Raw genomic sequence first — 17,974 nt, 5'->3', positions numbered from 1 at the left:
CATCCTAGGTCCTTTTTTTTTTTTTGTGAACCTTTATTAGTAGCAGATGTGATTACAGGGATGGGCCTACAACCATCACGGCCGGCCGCTAGAAAAATCAAAACATTGCAAGCAATACGCATAATGGCAACAGTTCAGAGCGCAGGATAATACAATAACAGTACAGAATTTGGAAGCGGACACAACAGCTTGAGTCAGGATGTAAAAAGGTTCATTTTCAAATAAAGAACTAAAAAGAAGTGTCGCACAGTCACACCCAGTCCCGCGATAGTGTGCGAATCAGGATATTAGGAACAGTAGCAATACGGGGGGGGGGCATCAGGGGATAAAATATACAGAACAGGAGAAGTGGAAGCACAACCCCATCGTGTAACGAGTCTAAACCCCGCCCTTCCACTCCAAACACACCGCAAGGAACATGGGCAACGACGGCACTAAAAGAGAAGAAAGACTAAAGGGCCATAGAAACAAATACTAGTCTAACACCCAGCCCGCAACCCCCCACCCTGCACACCCGCAGAAGGCCATGGCCTACCCCCCAGCCGCGTGCCTGTCGCCCTAATAGAACCCGAAATATAGAAAGATAGGGAAAAGGAAGAGAGAAAAAAAAAACACAAGCGGAGGAGGGCCCTCATCGCGCCGCCCCAAAAAGGAAACAATACCATAAGGAAGAATAACAAATCCTGAGCACAAAAACAATGAAATATCAATCGAAGATACCCACTGCATCGTCTATCAGTAATAAAGCAAATAGGTTGTAGGCCATCTCATCCCTGACCCTGTCTGGTAGTAATACCGCCCGAAGGCCTCTCATCAATCAATGTGAAGCACAGTCTTGAGGGTCCAAACAGAATGAATGGGCCCGGACGGGGCGAAGCCATAAAAGAGCATAGTAATCCAAGTCCATCCAAATATAGATAGTAAAGATCAGGCAACAACAACGCCGGCCCCATGAACTTCACAAAGCTGGCAAGGAATAACAACATCCAGGAGAGGAGAGTCAAACAGTCCGGCCACCGCCGCAACACATCCAGGCCAGTCCAAGGAGGAAAACAGCGCTCCACCCCCAGCCGCCAGCCGGACATGTGTCCCAAGGATACAGCCATACAAGCAGTCAAGACGGGTCGCACGGGCACGGGAGCCCGGTATCCAAGCGGCCCAAGGTGCCCCCGAGGATCCAAGACCTCCGCCATGGAGGCAGCAGCAAGTTCATCGGCCGACCCCTGAAGTAGGACCGTGGCCTCCATAGATGGCGAAACAGCAATGGCGTCCAGTCTTGCACCCAGGTCTTGGGCGTGACAATCAATGGTCTCGTGCAAAACTGTTAAGGCAGCCAACACGTCCCAGGGTGCGAACTCCGTCGTGCGTTGCGAGCATCCCGGCTCCATCCCTGCAACAGCCGCCCGACCTGGACGTGAGCCGTGAAGAAGGGCACCAGCTGCCATCTTAATCCAATCGGCACCGTCCCTTTTCACATATTCAGGGACCAGGCCTCACTGTGAGGGCACCGCGGGATGCGTCCCCAGGGCAAACAAACTGTGGGGCAGGGTCCAGAAAGGAGAGCCACCAAAAGGCTAAAGTCCCGCCGGGCCCCGGGAGTCGCCCGCCTATGTCGGGGGCAATCTCTGGCTATGCCTGGGCAACAGAAGTTGGGGAGGGGGCAGGAGTCAAGCGCCCCCTCCAATCCCGCGCCACCAAACTGCCCCTCAAGGGCCTCCGTCAAGCGGCTCGGGTTTTCACCACTGGCAGCGGTCCTTCATATCATCGGCCCCCACCGGCAAGGCTCCCCTCCGCCATCAACGGCCGTTGGTGCTGCAGCTGCGGCCGGAGGCCCCGCCTAATCAACGCCCCGGTCTCATCATCGCGTGGGCCGCAAAGCAGTCGGGGATAATTCCCAGGATCGGCGGCACGTAGGAGCTCCGGAAGCAAACGGTAGGTGCTTGTTTTCTTTCCTTAATCAAAGTATGCCTCCGTGGGCCAGGATATTCGGCAGGATAAACGTGTGGGACGAAAGGGCTCGCGGAGCCGAGCGACTATGCGGCCATTTCGGATGCCTGCTTGGCTCCTCCCCCATCCTAGGTCCTTTTTAATGTACTGTATGAACTGTTTCCAAACGTGTTTTATTTATTTATTAATTAATTATTGTCATGTAAATCAGCGTATCAACTTGAACAATTGTATGCTACGTATGATATGTTTGTATATTTTTATGTGCTTTTATGGTTTTTTTACAAACACCGAATAAAGCTAAGTTTGACTTGATTTGAATTTGGAAATGCAGTAAATATTCTCAGGTGTTGATCACCCATCGAGCTGACCACATTCAATAGACATCTTTCCCAAAGAAAGATATGCAGAACTCTCCTGAGGACGCCTAAGAAACAGTCTTCCTGATTTAGAGGAGTCCCCAAACACAGACTGGAGAACAAATGTATTGGCATCCCAGAAGCCTCCATAGAGCCCAGCACATGAGAGATCTTCATTTCAAATGGAGTGACCTCTCAAGGGTCTCTTACTCATTGCAAGCAGCACAGTCTCACAATGCTGCCTTCCCTGTCTCAACAATAGTTTCACAGCCACCACTGACTGGCACATTGCTCCCCCATTCCTGCTGTTGTCATTCTCATAATCTTCTCTTCCCTCGCTCTGCACCACTCCCAAACGCATTCATAGATTTATTTAGACTCCCCTCCTACCCACCGTCACAGAACAAGGACAGCACGTGCCATCACACTTGCTTGTGTGTGGAGTCTCTTTCGCAGGATAAACGAGTGTTGTAGCAGTGCATATGTTTCTCCACAATGAACAATTCTCCCATATCTGATGTTTGTCTCACAATAGATGTCCGTTTACCTTTTAATTCCAAGAGTTTGTCCTGCAAGGAGGCATGTTCTCCAATGCTCTTCAGAACCTGCTCCACAGCCGCATCTTCTGGAGGTTTCTGGGCCTTCACGTTATTACACCTGTGGATTAGAGAGCAATGCTGTAAATGGTCCTCAGCATATTCTCCTCACTCTCGCTGCATCCTATCTTCCACACCAACGTGTAGTATGCTCTGCACTAGGTCACTGTTACCTGTGTTTCGGTTTCTACTACGAATCTCATTGCTCTCTGAAGAGACTTCTCTCTTGTCCTGGAGCAGTCAGTGGTTATCAGACAGGGTCTGAGGTGGGGGCTGTAATTTGCACTTCAATTGGATCAATGCATTACTCTCCAAAGGAGGTTCTGTCTAACTTTCAAGGCCTGCTGCTCCAGGTAGTAGTAGGTTGTCAGCTCAGATATAGTCTGCTACTGTAATAATCTCAAGGTCCTCTCAGGGCTGCTTTTTGTAAAAAATAGAAATGTAGTGCCGTCAGAGGTTGACTAATAAACAAACCAATTACTAACACTTTTTGGATCAGAGGTTTGAACCACAAAGAGTTTTGTTACCCTTCACTTAAGCTCCCATGTTTAAAAGGTACCCCCTGAGGTTAACTTGTAGGTATGGGAGCAGGGGGGAAACAAACCACAAAATTGTGAGAAGAACTTCCTCACGACCTATATACTTTCTCTATAGGCTTTCAACAGCTCTATGTACTGCCCATTGCTAGGCATACAGATCAGAAATTTATTGTATGGATTTTGTCATTTTATTTTATTATTTAATTCATTCATATTTTTTATTTAGTTTTTAAATTTCTCTGATTGTACAAAAGTTAAAACCATAAAACATTCATAAGTGCAAATATACAATTATTCCGTTTGGATGTACATGTTAGATTTGTTTTAATACATTATCATAGTTTGTAAAAAGTAGATGGATATTTAAACACAAAGTATATCCCCTGAATCAACCACACAACCATCCTAACCTTTCGCACAACACCACACTAACATTTCCATATCGCATACATAAACAACCCATCCAAAGATGGCATACACCGTTGGATTTCGCAGAGAGACCACTCCATAGGATATCTGCGATTGTGTTGCCAGCTGGGATTTCACCAACAACCAGGTCAACGCACGTTTCAGTGGAGATTACAAATTGTATCCACCTCCATCAGGACATCCCTTTTATGTCTTTAAAGGTGAGTGGTAGGGGAATCTTGAAGATCACCAACGCTTCTTTTAGAATACCGGTAAGGGCTCACTGTAGTGAGAAAATAATTACTACATCTCACTAATAGGGCTAACATGTGGTGTAAGTGTCGCCAATGACGTTTCAATCCACAGAGGAACAAGTCTCCAACTTAAAGGTAGCTTATTAGATGGACATATGATGGCTGGCAGATCACTTGATATGGCTTGAACTATTTCTGCCATGTGTCTAATTCAGGTCACAGACACTTAGGTTCTCATTCATTCAAATACCTGCCGTCAAAGGGGCGATCGCTGGATACGTCTGTGTCCTACGTCTCACGTGTGGTTCGCAAACCTACCTGAATTAGACACATTCCAGAAATAGTACAGGCACCAGTACAAGCCATATCAAGTGATCCGCCAGCCATCACATAGTCAATCCAACTGAAGCCACCTTTAAGTTGGAAATGGGTTCATCTGTGGACTGAAACGTCATTGACATGTTTTTTCTTTTCATAAAATAGTTGAAATGGGATTCTTTTCATGGTGTTTTCTTCTACAGAATATATCAGTGTGCCTTAGGAAGCAGCCCTGTTGAGATGTTCTTTATATGTTGCAATATTCAAAGATTGCCGCCACAACTGTATTTCGTTCAGGTCTTATTTCTAGTTTATTTCAATAGTGAAATATCAATTCCTTTGTTTGTAACATTTGGGGATTAATATTTATTAATGATTCAGGAGCTTCTTACAGTAACTTATTTGAAATAGCTCATTTTGTATGGTGTTTATTGGTTTAGGTCTTGTATCTTTGTTCGCACAACGCTATGAATCCACTTCGAGTGCTTCGTTATTCATTTGTCAGAAGATGTCAAATGTGCCTTTTTGGGGATGCGTGCCAGACTTTTTTATTGCGTTCATATCTGGCATTCCTCATGTCGGACTATTTATATGACTTTATAATTAGTCTTTTTTTGCTTTTAAACTGAACGGACTCTAAACTTCCTACTGATTTATCTCTCTTATCTGAGGCCGACTACATGTCAGTCCTCATTACTGATTACAACACTTTGATTTAAGGACTGAGAAATTTCAGTTAACGAATTCCCCCTATGTTATGACCTCTTGTAATTGGTTTTATTTTTCTGTATTAGTGATGCTGATTTGAAATCTGGCTAGCTAACTACCTTTTGGTTTTGATTTTGAATATTGTCCTGCAACGGTTTTCTTTGTTTGCTTCTAGAGCCGAAGTCATATGGGACTCAGACTGCCCCCAATCCTGCACAACGGCCCATGGAAGGCATTAGAGTAAAGCACCAACAGACGCTGCCCCCAATCCTGCACAACGGCCCATGGAAGGCATTAGAGTAAAGCACCAACAGACGCTGCCCCTAATCCTGCACAACGGCCCATGGAAGGCAGAGTAAAGCACCAACAGACGCTGCCCCTAATCCTGCACAACGGCCCATGGAAGGCATTAGAGTAAAGCACCAACAGACGCTGCCCCTAATCCTGCACAACGGCCCATGGAAGGCATTAGAGTAAAGCACCAACAGACGCTGCCCCCAATCCTGCACAACGGCCCATGGAAGGCATTAGAGTAAAGCACCAACAGACGCTGCCCCCAATCCTGCACAACGGCCCATGGAAGGCATTAGAGTAAAGCACCAACAGACGCTGCCCCCAATCCTGCACAACGGCCCATGGAAGGCATTAGAGTAAAGCACCAACAGACACTGCCCCCAATCCTGCACAACGGCCCATGGAAGGCATTAGAGTAAAGCACCAACAGACGCTGCCCCCAATCCTGCACAACGGCCCATGGAAGGCATTAGAGTAAAGCACCAACAGACGCTGCCCCCAATCCTGCACAACGGCCCATGGAAGGCATTAGAGTAAAGCACCAACAGACGCTGCCCCCAATCCTGCACAACGGCCCATGGAAGGCATTAGAGTAAAGCACCAACAGACGCTGCCCCTAATCCTGCACAACAGCCCATGGAAGGCATTAGAGTAAAGCACCAACAGATGTTTAGTGGATAACTGGGGCAAATGGTGGGGGGCGTGGCTTAGCACGACGGCTGAGTAGATGTGTTCCCTGGAGCTCCTGTTAACTCCAGTAATCCGGAAACATCCGGTGTGTGGAAGACGACCATAATACTTATAAGTAACACGGAGGGAAGGCCTCCCTGCTCTTCATGCCACCCACGCGCCCTGCTCCCTGCAAGCCGATATCCGGGAGCTATACTGGGGGCAGTTGAGCCGGCTGGGAACCATCTTGCACCTGCCGCTGGTGACCGGCATGGTGGAGCTGCGGCATAGTGATACAGAAGGCGGCAGCTGCGTTGCGCAGAGGCTGAGGCACGCATGGGTGGCCGCTGGTCGATCACAAGGAGGAGAGTGACCCTGGCAACCCATGGAACCGATGCTCGGTCTGAGAAGGCCCGATTCCTCCAGAAAGTAGGTGAGGAGACACAGGTGCACTATCGCTGGGCCGTTGATACGGTAGCGACCGGCTCACGGGCAGCAGCTCTGCAATACGGCTGAACAGAGATGAGCTGCGGAGGCCAAGTGCGGGTGCGGTCCACGTAGGCTGCACCCGATTGAGAGTCGGCCCCGCTGATGCAGGGACTGTAACGGAGGGCCGGAGGGAGAGAAGCGCCTGAATGGGTTCGGACGCGCCCAGAACCCAATGCATTTGCTGGGAAGGCCGGTGACTCAAGGTGGGCTCTTTCCAATATGGCCCAGCTATTCAGACTTTCTAATCACGACGAGGTGCCGCTGAGGCACCTAAAGCTTCCCTAGGAACCGAGGCCTGGCTCTGAAGCGGACCCGGATTGAAGTAGGGGCCAACGAAGGGGGTAAATGACACTGCCTCAAATTAGATCTGCGCACTGGCTACGGAGGGACATGAGTAGTAGGCCTAGGCAGTCAATTCCGTTCCGCTCACGGAATTTGGGTAATTTTGCGTTCCGCGGAGAACACGAAATTGCCCACAATTCTGCGTTCTGCGAGTTTGCGAAATTTTTTGCTTGTTCGCGTTCTGAAAATTCGTGTTCGCAAGATATTATCCCCGAGCACGCAAACAGCAACACAAACAATCAATTCCGTGTGTTTGCGGAGTCCTGCGTGTTTGCAGAGATTTTCTACCGTTTTGCAGAGATTTGCGTAACGCAATTACGCAAATTCCGCCCACCCCTAATGAGGAGGCCAGCAAAGGCAGTAGTTGACTGGTGGTCATGGTCAATATGTGTACGATTAACTGGTGGTTTGAGGTGAACAATACAAGCAGCGGTAGGAATTTCTGAACGGGGCTCACGTTGCAACACAAATTCGGGCATGCATAAGGCAGCACTGGACTTCCACCCACCACAGCGGGGGCAAACTTTGATGCAGGCCCGGCTCCAGGAATTTTTTTTGGGGTGGGCCAAGTGTGCATTCGGGTGGGCCACAGCAGGCCCAACTTGTCGCTTATATGTCTAGCTAGGCCTGCTTCAGGGCCCTCCTTTATTTCTCCTTAGTCTGACAAAGCCCAGTAAAACGCACTCTTTTCCAAATCTCTTTCTAAATATTGTCACCCTCAATAAAGTGTTTTTTCCATGTAATTGGTGGAAGAGGAGGTTTCTGAGGTGGGAATATCAGGCAAGTTACACTACTCAGGCTCCCTCTGTGCGACCCTTCAGGGAGAATCCCTTTTCATTATTACCTCCACCTGACCCCGGACTCTGAAGTACAGTCCCTTCCAGGCTTGATTATCCACTTTTCTACCACCCCTCTCCAGTGCACCTTCTCTCACAGCTGACCTTGGGCCCTAGCCCCATATGGGCCACCATCCGGTTCCACTTTCATTATTCCCGGTAAAAAACATTAGAAAAATCACCTTCAAACTTAAAACATTGATTGTAGCAGTAAATCTAATTAGCACGTACTTTGGAATATGTTCAAAAATTGTCCTAATGACCCGATTGCTAATTAAATAAACAAAAATAGAACAGCCATAACAGGGCTGGCTTTATCGCTGGTGTGAAAGTCTTTTTTGTTGCCCCACCAATGACCTCTTTCTCCGTAGATACCTTTACTACCACCCTCCAACAGTGCCCCTCATCTCTCCGAATCTCCCCCATGACATCCTCTGCAGACTCCCTCACTGCCACCCTCCTTCACTGACCCTCATCTCTCCGTAGGCCGTCCCCCTATTGACCTCCTCCTCAGATTCCCTCACTACTCCCCTCCACAAGCACCCCTCATCTCTTCATAGCCCACCTCATGACCTCCTCCTCAGACTCCCTCACTGCCATCCTCCAACAGCACCCCTCATCTCTCTGTAGCCCCCTCATGACCTCCTCCTCAGACTCCCTCAATATCCTCCTCCACCAGTGCCCCTCAAATCTCCGTAGCCCCTCCCCCTATTGACCTCCTCCTCGGATTCCCTCACTGCCACCCTCCACCAGTTCCCCTCATCTCTCCGTAGCTCCCCCCTCTCCCTCCCTCCATCCCATGATTTCCTCCTCGGATTCCCTCACTGCCACCCTCCACCAGCGCCCCTCATCTCTCCGTAGCCCCCCTTATTGGCCTCCTCCTCCTCAGATTCCCTCACTGCTCCCTCCAGCAGTGCCCCTCATCTCTCCGAATCTCCCCCATGACATCCTCTGCAGACTCCCTCACTGCCACCCTCCTTCACTGACCCTCATCTCTCCGTAGGCCGTCCCCCTATTGACCTCCTCCTCAGATTCCCTCACTACTCCCCTCCACAAGCACCCCTCATCTCTTCATAGCCCACCTCATGACCTCCTCCTCAGACTCCCTCACTGCCACCCTCCAACAGCACCCCTCATCTCTCTGTAGCCCCCTCATGACCTCCTCCTCAGACTCCCTCAATATCCTCCTCCACCAGTGCCCCTCAAATCTCCGTAGCCCCTCCCCCTATTGACCTCCTCCTCGGATTCCCTCACTGCCACCCTCCACCAGTTCCCCTCATCTCTCCGTAGCTCCCCCCTCTCCCTCCCTCCATCCCATGATTTCCTCCTCGGATTCCCTCACTGCCACCCTCCACCAGCGCCCCTCATCTCTCCGTAGCCCCCCTTATTGGCCTCCTCCTCCTCAGATTCCCTCACTGCTCCCTCCAGCAGTGCCCCTCATCTCTCCATAGCCCCTCCCCCTATTGACCTCCACCACGGACTCCCTCACTGCCACCCTCCACCAGCGCCCCTCATGTCTCTGTAGCCCCTCTCTCATATGCATTTCATTTGTTGTATAGCTCTGCTCATATCAGTGTAGGGTGGCACAGTAGTTTACATCACGCACACATTATACAGAGACAATGAATCATACAAGTATGTAAATCAGTCTACAGGGAATGTCATATAAGCCAATGAGGATTACAAGGTGTAGGAATCACATGTCATCCATACTGGTTGGCAGTATATTTTGAGAGGGTTTGGCCTGGGGAAACACAAACTCAGGATTTAAGGAGTACTCATTGGTTGGGGGTTAGCTTTAATGATAACAAATGTATATCTGCCCAATCAAACTCTTTTTATCAACATTAGAATAATTAAAGACTGGGGAAGTTCTAACTATATCACAACACAAATAAAGCAAAGTTCGAACTATACCACAACACAAAAAACTATACCATTCAGGTTTGTATGCAGCTCTTTGATGACAGTTCATAGTCACTGTCCATGTTAGGATTGTAACTTCTTAACTGCAAGTAACACAGGGATCTCTGTGACAAAGTCAAGTCAAGTCAAGTCAAGTAATTTATATAGCGCGCTAATACCCAGAGGGTCTCAAGGCGCTTGAAGAAGGGTGGGGAATTACTGGTCGAATATCCAAGTTTTAAGTTGCTTTCTGAATGCTAGGTGGTTCTGAGTGAGGCGAAGGTGAGTGGGAAGTGAGTTCCAGGTTTTAGCTGCCAGGTAGGAGAAGGATCTTCCACCCATGGTGGTTTTGTTGATGTGAGGTACAGCAGCAAGGGCTTGGTTGGAGGAGCGTAGCTGGCGGGAGGGGGTGTAGAAGGAAAGTCGTGTGTTGAGGCATTCGGGTCCGAGTTCGTAAAGTGCTTTGTGAGCGTGGGTTAGGAGGCGGAATGTTATCCTCTTATTAACGGGGAGCCAGTGGAGGTTTTTCAGGTGACTAGAAATGTGGTCTTTACGCGGGATGTCTAGTATGAGTCTGGCTGATGCGTTCTGAATGCGTTGGAGTTTTTTCTGAAGTTTTGCGGTGGTACCGGCGTATAGGGTGTTTCCGAAGTCCAGGCGGCTCGTGACCAGTGCGTGGGTGACCGTTTTTCTAGTTTCGGTGGGGATCCAGCAAAATGTTTTTTTGAGCATGCGAAGAATGTTGAAGCAAGATGATGAAACGGCGTTGACTTGTCTGTTCATCGAGAGTGAGGAGTCCAGGATGATGCCCAGGTTCCGTGCGTGGTCCGTCGGGATGGGCGCTTTTCCAAGGGCCTCTGGCCACCAAAAGTCATCCCAGGCGGTGGGGGAGGTACCTAAGATAAGGACTTCTGTTTTGTCTGAGTTCAGTTTCAGACGGCTGTGCTTCATCCACTCGGCTACTTCTTTCATTCCTTCATGTAGGTTGGTTTTGGCGGTGTTCGGGTCTTTGGTGAGTGAGAGGATCAGTTGAGTGTCATCAGCGTAGGAGATGATGTTGAGGTTGTGTTGGCGTGCGATGGTAGCGAGGGGGCTCATGTATACGTTGAAGAGGGTGGGGCTGAGTGAGGATCCTTGGGGCACTCCGCAAATGACTTCAGTGGCCTCTGACTTGAATGGTGGAAGGCGGACTTTCTGAGTTCTTCCGGTAAGGAACGAGGTGATCCATTGCAGTGCTTTTCCTTGGATTCCGATGTTGCTGAGGCGTTGTAGCAGGGTGCTATGACAGACAGTGTCGAAGGCTGCGGAGAGGTCAAGGAGGATGAGGGCGACTGTGTCTCCATTGTCCAGTAGAGTTCGAATGTCGTCTGTTGCTGCAATGAGTGCGGTCTCAGTGCTGTGTTTTGCTCGGAATCCGGACTGTGAGGAGTCGAGGGATTTGTTGGTTTCGAGGAAGGCGGCGAGCTGGTTGTTGACAGCTTTCTCGAAGACTTTGGCCGGGAATGGAAGGAGCGAGTTGGGGCGGTAGTTTTTGAGTTCGGTGGGGTCAGCCGTGGGTTTTTTCAGAAGGGCGCTGAGTTCGGCGTGTTTCCAGCTTTCCGGGAAGGAGGCGGTGTTGAGGGAGCAGTTGATGACGTCTCGGAGATGTGGTGCTATGATGGAGTCTGCTTTGTTGAAGATGTGGTGAGGGCATGGGTCTGTGGGGGATCCTGAATGGATGGAGTTCATCAGAGTGAAGTAGTGTGGCTCACTGGTTAGAGGCGGAAGACCCGAGAGCAGAGGACGGCCCGGGACCAGGGTTCGATTCCCGGCGCGGCAGGTTTCTGGACCAGGGTCAGTGGACTCGATAATTCTCTCGCCTCGGTGCCCACTCTGATCAGCGATCACACTCGGCAACTCTGGGCATTAGCTTGCCTCATCTTCACTAACGGCCCCACCAGACCGCCGGGGATGCCTGGTCTCACCCTGGAGATACCCATTAAGGGACCATCTCTTAGGGAAGCCAGGAAGGGTTTCGCAGCGGTCGAAGCGCCTTGGGACCCTACGGGTAAGTAGTGCGCTATATAAATGCCAATACATTTACATACATTTACACATCAGGCGGATGGTGTCCTCAGTGGAGATTGGGTTCCAGTCATTAAGGATGTTCGAGGGGGGTGAAGGTACGGCAGAAGGTTGGGTGGGTTGGTCTCCGGGTTTGTTGTTGAAGCAGTTGTGGATGTCTGCGATTTTGTTGTGGAAGAACGAAGCTAGGCGACGTCCGGAGAGATGGTGTCTAGTAGATTCCAAAGGTCGATGGCGTGTCTGTGGACCGAGCGGGTGTTGAGCAGGATGCATTTTAGGTGGTTGGTGTCAGATCTCTGTTTGGTGTTCGTGGATGAGGAGTTGGTCTTGGTGCCGTCATACTTACAGGAGTTGCAAGAGAAGGGTCCATGGGTGTGTCCAGGAGCGGCTTGGGCGCAGTTGGGGAGTCGGCCGGGGTTTAGGGCTAAGAGGGTGGAGGAGTCGTATGTAATGCAGGTGGGGTGGGTGGTACGGGGGCCAGGGGGTCTGACACTGGGCGCGGTCCAGGCGCGGACGGGCGTAGACGGGCTTACCTTTGGCGCACCTTCGGCGCGACCGATGCGCGTGAACGCTGCGCGGGAAGGCATCTGTCATAAGAGGATGGAGGAGAGGGGAGGGGCGAGGGCGGGGCAGCTGGGAGGCGGGATCGTGGTGGGGAGCTGGGCTCGGGGTTCAACAACAAATAACAAAATGGCTGCGAGCCAACAAGTCTGATACAAACAGATTGGGGCACAACTTGAGTTAGGCTAGGGAAAAGGCAATGGCGTCAGCACAATCAGCCCAAACACAAAAACACAATTTAAGGGCAGAAAACACCGTTGATTGGTGAGCTTATTTGCACTGAGCCAGTATAGCGCTCTCAAGTGATCCCAACTTCTGTGAAGCGCTACTGAAATTAAACAGCACTCTAGCACACGATAAGCTGCCAGTAGTGCGAGCAGAGCGCTACTTTATTTGATCAGGCACGCATAGAGTTAAGCAGCAGTAGTGCGAGCAGATCGGGACCCAAATGCAAACAATCTCAAAACAGCGGAAATGCGATCAGCTGTAGCGCGAGCAGAGTGGCCACAAATTGAGTCTGCAGTAATGCGGGCGGCGCGTTAATAAAACAGAATTCGTAGCAGTCTGTGGAAGTAACTTTCTGACACTTTTGTGTCAGAAGGCAGTAACCAACTGAGCTATCCACATAAAATACAATTTCTCTGTATTTCAAAACTACCAAAAGGCAAATGATTGCTCTCCAGCAAAATCATTAATCACCAATGTTATCTGAACCTTTTTTATTTTTGTCACCATGAAACAAATCCCTTACCTGCTTCGTTCCTCGTCACAGCCCGATCTGATAAGCAGCTGCAGGGGCGTGATTGGGGGTGCCTGTGAGAAAGAGCCCAGGCCCAATCAAGCAACAGGAACAAAAACAACGTTTGGAGGAACGTTTTAAATTAAAGTGGCCGCTTTATACTGGCCTTCATGCAATCACCCGGCCCCCCCTCTAGAACCGGGCCTGCTTTGATTTCTTCTAATATACTGACCTGCCTAATATAAGGGAAACACTTAGCTTGCCAGCGAAACATGCTGGACTGACACGTGTCTGAACGGCCTACAGCCTGAAGTAATGATCCAATCCAGGTCAACAGAGTGAAGACGAATGGTCCTGCTGTTTGGGTGCCAGCTCGAGAACCCCGGCCTGGTGATACGATCGGGACTTCCTGGAGAGCGCAGAAGGGCCACTGAGTAAGAATGGTGTAGGAGAAGGGAGGCAAGCCGGCTCAGGCCAATAAAATCTCAAACAATGTGCGCCCTCTCCCCCTGGAACAGGGGGCACAGATGTGGCCTTGGCCTCACTCGAGGACGATATGCCACAAGTCGAAGAGCGAGCCCCCTCTATTGCTGATGTGCTGACGGCTTTCCATTCTCTGAGGGATGAGATGATCCACAAAATAGACTCCATCGCCTTTGATGTTAATCTGCTCCGCGGCGTTCTGAGGAAGGTCTCAGACAGGGTGACCACCACCGAACAAATGGTGGATACCCTACAGACGAAGCTTCATACCATAAAGGAGACTGTTGACGACTTTCAGAAGCGTGTGGTGTGCCTAGATGACCGAGCTGAAGAAGCTCTGGGGATATGTCACGAAGGAACAACATGCGCTTTGCGGGTTTTCCTGAAAAAGCTGAGGGACCATCTGCCGAGCTGTTCCTGGAGGACTGGCTAGTTGACGCATTGGCCCCCAAGAAGCGCTCACAATCTTTTACAGTGGAGTTGGCACAAAGGGCTGTTGTCCACCCCATCCTCCGAGACGGGGGCACCGCCCAGGCCTCTCATTGCCTGGTTTCTCAATTTCCGTGACCGGGACGCTTTCCTGCAACTTACCCGAAGCCAGGGTCCGCTGTTATAAGAGGGCCACCAGATATCCATTTATCCGGATTACACACAGCGAGTGCAGGATCAACGACAAACTTTATTGGTGGTGAAAAGGAGCCTAGGAGATTTAAACCTCAAATACTGTCTCCTCTTTCTGGCGAAGTTGAGAGTCGAGAGCAAAGGGAAAGCACTGTTCTTCTCTGCGGCGGAGGTGAGCAACTGACTGGACGCACAAGGATCACCGGGTGCTTGTCTGGTGCCTTCAATGGAGACATTCCAAGTGACAGGGTCGGGCAAGCCACCCCAAGTTCGACAAAAGCAAACCCTTTTGCGGGTCAGCAACAGGACTTGGTGTCCTAGTCAAATCAGGGTATGCCGGATGGAACATTACAGGCCTTGGATGTTGTTCCAGACTTGAGGGCTTCGTCCCCCAATCCACTCACAAACAGTATCCCAAGTGAAGACACGGACAACTAACAGAGACAGGCAGTTGAGGAACGAGAGACATATAAGCACAATTAATGAGAACATCATTACACGACACTTGGCACGAATAAAGGATGGCTGCCAGGGAGGTCCGGAGGCTTCTATAGACTAGCTGAGAAGAGGTGACGGGGGTCTGCCCCCAGAGGCAGGTACCTGGTTGGGGAGATGGAGGCTTGTTCTCGCACCCCACCGGCTGGCCAGCAACTACTGTTGGGGTGAGCGGCACGGGGGTTTCTACCCATAGTGGTGGGTTTTCTTTTCCTATTAGTGTTCTAATCTGTGGTATTTCTCATGTGGGCTACGGGCGACATCTACATGCCTTCACCTTGGTATGTTTAGATTTGTATGGAAATGTGATATTGCCCAAGGTGTGGGGGGGAGTTGGTAATGTTTGGGATTGGTTTAAAGGGTCTTTTGTGTCAGAAGACAGAACCTGCAGTGATAGTTGCAGGGTTAAAGTTACATGTATGGTCTGTAGCAGAATGGTCACGCAGCGGCAGAATGGATGATGTGTGCACTCTATGGCAGCTACCATGACTAAATTGATTACATGGAATGTTTGGGGCATAGCTGCCTTTGAAAAATGTAGGCATGTATTTGCATACCTGAAAAGGTATAAGGTCGCTGTGGCCAGCCTTAAAGAAACGCATATCTGGGGGACATTATACCATGCCTAAGGAAGCGAAGGAGAGGACAATTGTATGCCACTTCATATTCTGGGTTTGCTAGAGGGGCTTTTATTTGGGTGGCACTGGGCCTTCCTTTTCAACACCTATATCATGTGGTTGACACAAAGGGGAGATATGTCATTCTGCATGGGAGACTAGATGGCATGGAAGTGTACATTATTAATGTCTATTAATGTCTACACCCCCAATGATGACAGTGCCTCTTTCTTCCCTGCTCTCATGGAGACGGCTACACCATATTTCAGGGCACCAATGCTGCTGGCTGGGGATGTTAAGTGCGTCCTTGACAGTTCACTCCACCATGAACCTCCGCTAACCCACACTAAACCTCACATGACTAGTGCACTACAGGATATATCAGAAAGTATGCAGCTAAGAGATGCATGGCGCTCGCACCAAACAAACAGCAGTTCTCCTGTCACACCCCCGCCAAGGAGACCTCTAGCAGACTTGATTATTGGTTTCTCCCTATAGACCTCGGTTAAAGTGTGGGTGGTATACCTTTTTTACCTAGATACCTCTTGGATCACTCCCCTGTCCTGCTGGAGCTTGGGGGGTGGGGGGAGGGGGTGGCGGGGGGGGGGTGCGGTTAGGTCCGAGATTCCCCTGTGGCGGCTCAAAACTAAAGCCCTGACAGGCCCTCCATTTGTGGCCAAGCTTTCCGAAGAACTAAGCCGTTGCTGTGTGGAGAATTGGGAGTCAACCTCGAGCTGTGCGACTGAATGGGAAGCCATGAAGGTGGTTATAAGGGGGATTTGTATCAAAATGTCTTATGGGGTTCAATGGCAACTGGAGAGAGATGTAGCTACTCACAAGGCAATCCTGGGTAGACTGGAAACTGAGATCCCCGTGGGCCCCCAGAGACTGACGGAGTGGTGTGCGGCCAAGTAGGCCCTGTTGACAGACCTCCGTAGACTAGAAAAACATAATCATGCAGCCTATCGCCAAAGAATGTACAGAGAGGGGGCTAGAATGGGAGCTTTATTGGCACGACTGGTGAGGGAGGAAACCCCCGTTGTCCCAATAATGCAGATCCGTAATGTCAACGGGAAATTGGTGTATACACAACGAGGGATAGCAGAGGCACTGGCGAGCCATTTACAGGCTGTGTATAAGGGATGGCCTTCCTCAAATCCTGAGGCAAATTTCACTTTTTTAATACTGTCAAGATCTCCCAGCTGGAGCCTGAGGAGACTGAGGCACTTTGTGCCCGAATTACAAAAGTGGAATTAATACTGGCCATACACTGACTTAAACTGGCCAAGAGTCCGGGCTCCGATGGGCTCCCGTTGGAGTTTTATAGTCAATTTGCCCCAGTGCTGGCAAACAGACTCTATAATGAGGCGTTGGGAAAAGGATCTTTATACCATCCATGTGGGAAGCACTGGTAGCCATGATACTCAAAAATGATAGGGACCCCACCCTACCCAATTCTTATAGGCCAATCTCGCTATTGAATATTGATGTAAATATACTAAATATAGTGGGATTATGGCAGAGCGTCCCTCTCAAGGATGCCCCAGCTTATCCACTCAGACCAAGCGGGACTCATACAATGCTTGGCGCATGTGTGGCACGCTCCAACTTTATTGGAGAATGATTTTGCCATAGCACTGCTGGGTATCGAACAGGCGTTCTAATTGATTGGCCTTATATGTGGCAGGTTCTTAAAAGAATTGGGGTGGGAGAGCGGTTTCTAAAATGGGTGCAGCTGCTTTATTCAGCCCCTGTAGCCAAATCAGAGTTGGGAGGATGGTGTCTAAACAGCTCACCCTTTGTCGAGGCACCTGTCAGTGGTGCCCGCTCTCCCCCCTACTATTTGCAGTGGCTATGGAGCCTCTGGCTGTGCGCCTGTGAATGTGCTGGGTGCCTGGGGTACAAAACTACGGGAGATCAACCACGTAATTTCCCTATATGCAGATAATACTCTGGTCTACCTGACGCATCAGGAGTGTCCATACCTTTGCTCCTAACGGAGCTGCAGACCTTTGGTGACATCTCAGGACTCCACATCAACCCCGGGAAGTCCAGGGTGAGCCCCATGGGTAGACTGGCCATGGCTCCAATATCGGGGTGTCGCAAACCGAGCTACCGTGGATAGGCGAAGGGTCGCGATACCTGGGGATTTGCTTGGCGTATACAGCCTCTACCTACCTGGATCTCAATATTAGTCGGGTGATTGAAGGGCTGCGAGGGTTGATACGTTTCTGGAGGGATCTGCCATTATCCCTCAAGGGGCGCATTGAGATTGTTAACATGATTGTTCTACCTCGCTGTCTATATGCAATGCAACACTCACCCTATATAATTCGCTACACTACTTCCACACACTAGAGAGTCTAATGGTAGACCTCCTATGGGGGAAGAAACATAGAAGGGTACATCTAACAACGCTACAGAGAACGTGGGCTAGAGGAGGACCGGAGGTGCCTATTTTGGATCTTTACTACATGGCCTCCCAGTTGCAGCATGCAGTCCACTGGCTGTACAGCGAGGAAAATTGGGAGAAGCGTCTAGTTGCAGGGCCGTACAGAGACCATTCGCTGGTAGGGTTATTGATGCTTGGATGCGGAGCCCCCATGGAAAGCCCGTATATTGTGCGACATGTGTCACAGAGTGGGAGAATGCGTGCGCCAGGTGGTGCAGCATGCTCTGTACCCTCCTGATATGCCCCTGTGGGCGTTGAGCCCTTTCGCCAGCAGTGCT

At 50.1% G+C, this 17,974-nt stretch overlaps 1 protein-coding gene across 1 annotated transcript in view; it reads right to left on the bottom strand.

Moving 5' to 3' along the window:
• The window catches only part of LOC147717702 (E3 ubiquitin-protein ligase TRIM39-like), a 429,018-nt gene that overhangs the window by 163,166 nt on the left and 247,878 nt on the right, over positions 1-17,974 (bottom strand). Inside the window, exon 5 of the mRNA XM_086924489.1 lies at positions 2,854-2,963. Coding sequence (XP_086780615.1) covers positions 2,854-2,963 — 110 coding nt within the window. The remainder of the gene's footprint in view (positions 1-2,853; positions 2,964-17,974) is intronic.

This window comes from Lissotriton vulgaris, chromosome 5, assembly GCF_964263255.1.
Source record: "Lissotriton vulgaris chromosome 5, aLisVul1.2, whole genome shotgun sequence".
Taxonomy (NCBI): domain Eukaryota; kingdom Metazoa; phylum Chordata; class Amphibia; order Caudata; family Salamandridae; genus Lissotriton; species Lissotriton vulgaris.
This window is presented reverse-complemented; position numbering and strand designations above follow the sequence as displayed.